A 5,486-nucleotide genomic window follows, 5' to 3' on the forward strand; every position below is an offset into this window, starting at 1 on the left:
CGATTTGCCATGAAAAATATATTTTCAGTGCTACTCCTGTATACTGTATTTATTTTAATTATCAGTGAAATACAGATACAGCAATAGTACTGCTAAAATGGCAAAATGGCCTGTGCTGCTAGTCTGCTCCTCGTGCTCCACTCCATGGCGTTCCAGCACGCGCGTCACCCCACCTCACCACAGAAAATCATCACTGCAATCGAAGCACCAGCACTTGCACAGACTTTTGAGCCCCACACTATCTGCCAACCGCGCTACAACCCCGAACCTTAACCCATGGTCAAAACCCAACCCAACCCGGCAACCCCCAGGCCCCAACGGCCCAACCCAACGTCTCGCCACGTACTCCAAAACGGCAAAACCCAGACGCGGCCACGCATAAACGCCGCCTAAACCCCTCGTCGGTTCCCCGTACTCATTCCGCCACGCTCGCGTTCCACCCTTCTCTCCCCAGCAGCGGCACCGCCCGCCACCACCGCGCCATGGCCGCCTCCCACCACCTAATCCTCCTAGTCCTCTGCCTCACCGCCGCCGCGGCCTCCGCCCACAACATCACGGCCATCCTGGACGGGCGCTCCGAGTACACGCTGTACAACAGCTACCTCTCCGAGACCAAGGTGTGCGACGAGATCAACAGCCGGAGCTCGGTCACCGTCCTCGTCCTCACCAACGGCGCCATGTCCTCCCTCGTCGCCAACCTCTCCCTCGCCGACATCAAGAACGCGCTCCGCCTCCTCACCCTCCTCGACTACTTCGACGAGAAGAAGCTGCACTCCATCGGCTCCAGCTCCCAGCTCACCACCTCGCTCTACCAGACCACGGGCCAGGCCGCAGGCGACATGGGCCACGTCAACATCACCGACCTCCGCGGCGGCAAGGTCGCCTTCGCCTCCGCCGCGCCCGGCGCCAAGTTCCAGTCCACCTACACCAAGCGCGTCGCCGACTTCCCGTCCAACCTCTCCGTCCTCGAGGTGTCCGACCCCATCACCTTCCCTGGCCTCTTCGGCTCCCCGCCGGCGTCGTCCGCCAATCTCACCGACCTCCTCGAGAAGGCCGGGTGCAAGCAGTTTGCGCGCCTCATCGTGTCGTCCGGGGTGGTCAAGACGTACCAGGCCGCCATGGACAAAGCGCTCACCCTGTTCGCGCCCAACGACGACGCGTTCAAGGCCAAGGACCTCCCCGATCTGAGCAAGCTCACCAGCGCCGACCTCGTCGCGCTACTGCAGTACCACGCGCTGCCGCAGTACGCGCCCAAGGCGTCGCTCAAGGTCGCCAGCGGCCGCATCCCGACCCTCGCCTCCACCGGCGCGGGGAAGTACGACCTCACAGTCTCCTCCAGCGGCGACGAAGTGTCGCTGGACACCGGCGTGGACAAGTCCCGCGTCGCGTCCACCGTGCTTGACGCCCCCCCGACGGTCATCCTCACGGTCGACAGCGTGCTGCTCCCGCACGTGATCTTCGGCGGCGCGCCGTCCCCCGCGCCGGCGCCCGGACCGGCCGCCGACGTCCCCGCTTCGGCCCCGGCTCCCGAAGGCTCCGCACCGGCTCCCGCTCCCAAGGCCGCCGGCAAGAAGAAGAAGAAGAATAAGGCCAAGTCCCCTTCGCACTCCCCGCCCGCGCCCCCGGCGGACTCGCCCGACTTGACCCCCGCCGACGCGCCAGCGGATGACGCCGCGGACAAGGTCGAAACCAAGAAGAACGGCGCCGCCGCAGCGGCCGTGAGCTTCGCGGCCTCGGTGGCCTCTGTCGCCCTGGTCGTCGCGTTCCTCCTGTGAGCGAGCGGCAGGAGTTCGACGCCGAGCCCCCCGTAGTTTTCTCTCCAAGAATCTGCGCGTGCATGTTGTGACGCGGCGAAATCTGTTGTTGCTCGTGAGTTTCTCGTGGGCTCCATTGATGATTTGATAATGCTCATCAGGTGTTTCTTATTCCTCCTGGTTGGTTAGTTGGTTTGTTGGAGGAATTCTAGGATTTGGTCCTCCAGTCCTCGGGTGGAGACGGTGATTGTGATGACTTTTTTGTAGTGTTAGAGCTCGAAAGTGTCATTCGATGTTGATTTGTTCTTGTTCTTCATGCTGTGTTGTTCTTTTCCTCTTGGTGCATTCTACCTATCAGCGACTGCACTTCACATGATCACATCCAGTAGTTTTCTGAATCTTTTTTCCCGAGGAGTTTTCTGAAGATTCTTGCAAATGCTTTGATTCTTTCTACTTTAGCCGTATCATTCGTTGTGCCAATCGAACTATGGATTCAGCCATTGCTGATGGAATGTAGTACTACTTATGGACATGAGAACGAACAGTACTAAGAACGAATGGCGTTTTTCTCTTCTCGTAACAAATTAGCCTGAGCTTCAGCAGTAGTAAAATTTCAGCGAAACCAACGGGCCCGGTCTAGTTCGTTGTCAAATATTGAGCGCGTGTTTAGTTTCACCCTAATATTCCATGAAGTGCTACTGTCAAATTACATAGTTTGATATGAAATTGTTTTTAAGTCTAATTAATCCATGTTTGAACATTAATTATTAAATAAAAACGAAATTGCTACAGCAGTCTCAAACTCTAACTTCCTATAACTAAACGCAGCCTGATTATTGAAGCATTTTTCGCCTCATGAACTTGAAATTTTCACCTTCATTTACTGTGTCGCTGCTTCACTTTTCCCACCTGCACACAGAAATGACAGTAACTGCCCCCTGGTGCATCATGTGACTCTGCGTTGCGCCCTGGCACCGTGGACGTGACTACAACAGTACGTATACGGGTATACTACTCTTGCACTGTTGCACGCTGGCCGCGATGGTCAGGCCGTGGCCGTGGCAGGAGGAGGGAAGCTTGCACGAGGAAACACGGAAAGCGACCGCTCCAACCGCGCACAGGCCTTGGCTCTACTCGGGAGAGGATACGAGGATCGCATGGCGGCATGGCCGCATTTTCTCGGTTTTCTCACGTTTTTGCCAATCTTTTTCGCTGGGGCTGGCCATGTTTTTGCCCCTGCGGCGCATCCTGCGCTCGCGTCTTGCTGGCTGGTTCGGCATGGCCTCTTCTGTCTCCGCCTGTCGTCTTTCCCAAAAGTCCCTAGGATCCTTTTGCTGCTCCGTTCCCGGGGGCGATAAAGCGGAGCGGTCGGCGGTCGCTGGTTGTCTGTGATGATGGCGTAGTCCTACGGGCTATGGGGGTATGGGACTCGTGTGGTTAAACATGACTGCCAAGAGCCTAGAATCTGTTGGTAACCTATGCGCGGCCGACGCTTAACTGAACAATCTCAACTAATCACGTGGCCTAATTGCGCCCGCTAATGTTCCCTGCAGCTGACCAGTTTTTATCCCGGAAGTCTGCAATACTGCAACCGCAAATTCGGTAACTGTGTTTCACTATAAACGTGCAGCGGCTCGATCGTCTCGCGATGGATCCTGACTTTGTTCCTGAACTGTATGATGGATGGATCCTGAATTCGTGAAGCAATCGTGCGGTGACCCTGAATCACTGCATTCCACATTAGTAGTTTCGCAAATCGCAATGATGGGGAGGTAGAAGAAAGGGAGCGTTGAGCGTTGCAGCACAGGCGAAACACAGAGGCGCACCGCGGCACTGTCAGCAGTGCCGTTGGACACTTGATTCCGCCGTGATCACCGATCAGCCATACGGTAATTTTAACCCTGGGAAGTAATAGGAGGGGAGGGATTTTTTTTTTGACAGTGGAAACCCCGTCCAACCACAGGGGAGATATCCACGCATGGAGATTGGAGAATTTTCCCGCTGTTGTTTGGAAGCGAAGGGCAGGTAGCTTTGGTCATCAAGAAAATAAGGAGCTCTCTATTCGTTGTTGTCACGTAAGCTAAATGCGTACAGACGTACATATTGTCACTGTACCACATCTTTCCAACAAAGATATATACACAGAAGATAGCACAATACATAATATGAATAAATTATGGCACCAGAATCAAATTCGTACAGAAGTTCTACTCAAGTATTATCTTTTCCAATAAAGCTAATATAAGAAAGTGACATAAGAAAAACATAAAATGCGAGTGACATAAGAAAGTGAGTAACATAAGAAAACATGCATCAATCAAATGACAAATTACTCTGGATACAGTCCAATTCATGGAAAATTTAATTCAAGTAGCACCAAATGTTCAACCAAGCTAGCCCATTCATCACCAAGTCAAATAGTCATCTCCATGCACACATCTAGACAGACAATGAAAAATAAAACAAGATACTATGTTTTTGACCAAGAACTTCGGCACTAGAATAAATTATGGTTTAACTCCTTTTCAGAAGCAATGTTCAAGTTAAAAAAAAAAACTCCTTTGCATAAATTTCTCATAGGCATTGCATTTGCATTTTTCTTCTCAAATCATAAATTGCTTCCACCAAGAGCTCTGCAAGTAAACACAAAAAAAACATTAGCATCTAGAGACATACCTAAAGTAAACATGAATGTGTATGGTTCTAAACAACAAACATGAATGTGTATGGTTCCAAAAAAACAAGTGTATGGTTCTAATACAAACATGAATGTGTGGTTCTAAAAAACAAGTTTTAATACCAAGCAGTTCTGTACAAAACATATGGTATGGTTCTAATACAAACATGAAATTTCAGATACAAAACAGTTCTGTACAAGTGTTAAAAAAACAAGTGTTAAAAGTTTGAAGGAAATTAAATTAAACTAGCAAAGAAATATTAAATGACACAGCAACAAAGAAATGCTCCTAAAATAGAAGTGCCAAGGAAACTATAGAGTTGGCAACAACAACAAAATGGCTAAATCGATGACTGGCTCCCGAACCGTGATGGCATAATATCTCAAAGTACTGGTCTCTATCCTATGCTTGAAGCAGCAACCACAGATTCGAGTCCTATGCTGAACCCTATCAGTTCGTACCATCTCAATCTATCCAAACCACTGAATATTTAAAACCCTAAACACAAACACAGTAGCAGATGAGCACCAGCTTGCTGTCGAGAATTCAGACCAGAACAAAAAAAAAAAGGAAGTTCGGTTGTGCAGAACAAGCTATTGACGGACAATAGTAGGTTGCTTGCTCTGAGCTGAAACAGAACACAGGACTATCGAGCTGCAGTTCAGACAAGAAAAACAAACAAGAAAAATGAAAGTGCCTAAACTAGCACTAACAATATACCTGCATATCTTGTTCAATTTAGCAACACATAGCTTAACAACCTGACAACAGCAATCAAAGATAGCCCAGGACAAAAAGAAAAATGAGAACTTGAACCTTCGTATATACCCCAGATATTAGTTAGAAGGACAGATTCAAATAATATACCTACATACAATGACTGCAGTTGCATTTTTCTTCTCAATTCAAACATTGCCTCCGCCAATATTGCCTTCGCCAACATTGCCTCCACTAATAGCATTGCAAGTAAGCACAAGGAAAAGCATTAGCAGCTAAGACATACCAAAATAAACTAATCTTGTGCTAATTAGTATGGGGAAGAGATATACCTAAT

The 5,486-nt window shown here is 49.7% G+C and overlaps 1 protein-coding gene across 1 annotated transcript; it reads left to right on the forward strand.

Annotated features, from left to right (window-relative positions):
- Positions 1 to 397: 397 nt before the first annotated feature.
- On the forward strand, positions 398 to 2,068 carry LOC136531177 (fasciclin-like arabinogalactan protein 8). The gene has a single exon (XM_066523877.1). The coding sequence runs from the start codon at positions 483 to 485 to the stop codon at positions 1,773 to 1,775; it is 1,293 nt and encodes a 430-aa protein (XP_066379974.1). The 5' UTR covers positions 398 to 482; the 3' UTR covers positions 1,776 to 2,068.
- The last annotated feature ends 3,418 nt before the right edge of the window (positions 2,069 to 5,486 follow it).

Source organism: Miscanthus floridulus, unplaced genomic scaffold (assembly GCF_019320115.1).
Source record: "Miscanthus floridulus cultivar M001 unplaced genomic scaffold, ASM1932011v1 fs_294_4_5, whole genome shotgun sequence".
Classification (NCBI taxonomy): domain Eukaryota; kingdom Viridiplantae; phylum Streptophyta; class Magnoliopsida; order Poales; family Poaceae; genus Miscanthus; species Miscanthus floridulus.

Coding starts and splice junctions, on each gene's coding strand:
- LOC136531177 (XM_066523877.1), top strand. CDS start 483: ATGGCCGCCTCCCACCACCTAATCCTCCTAGTCCTCTGCCTCACCGCC.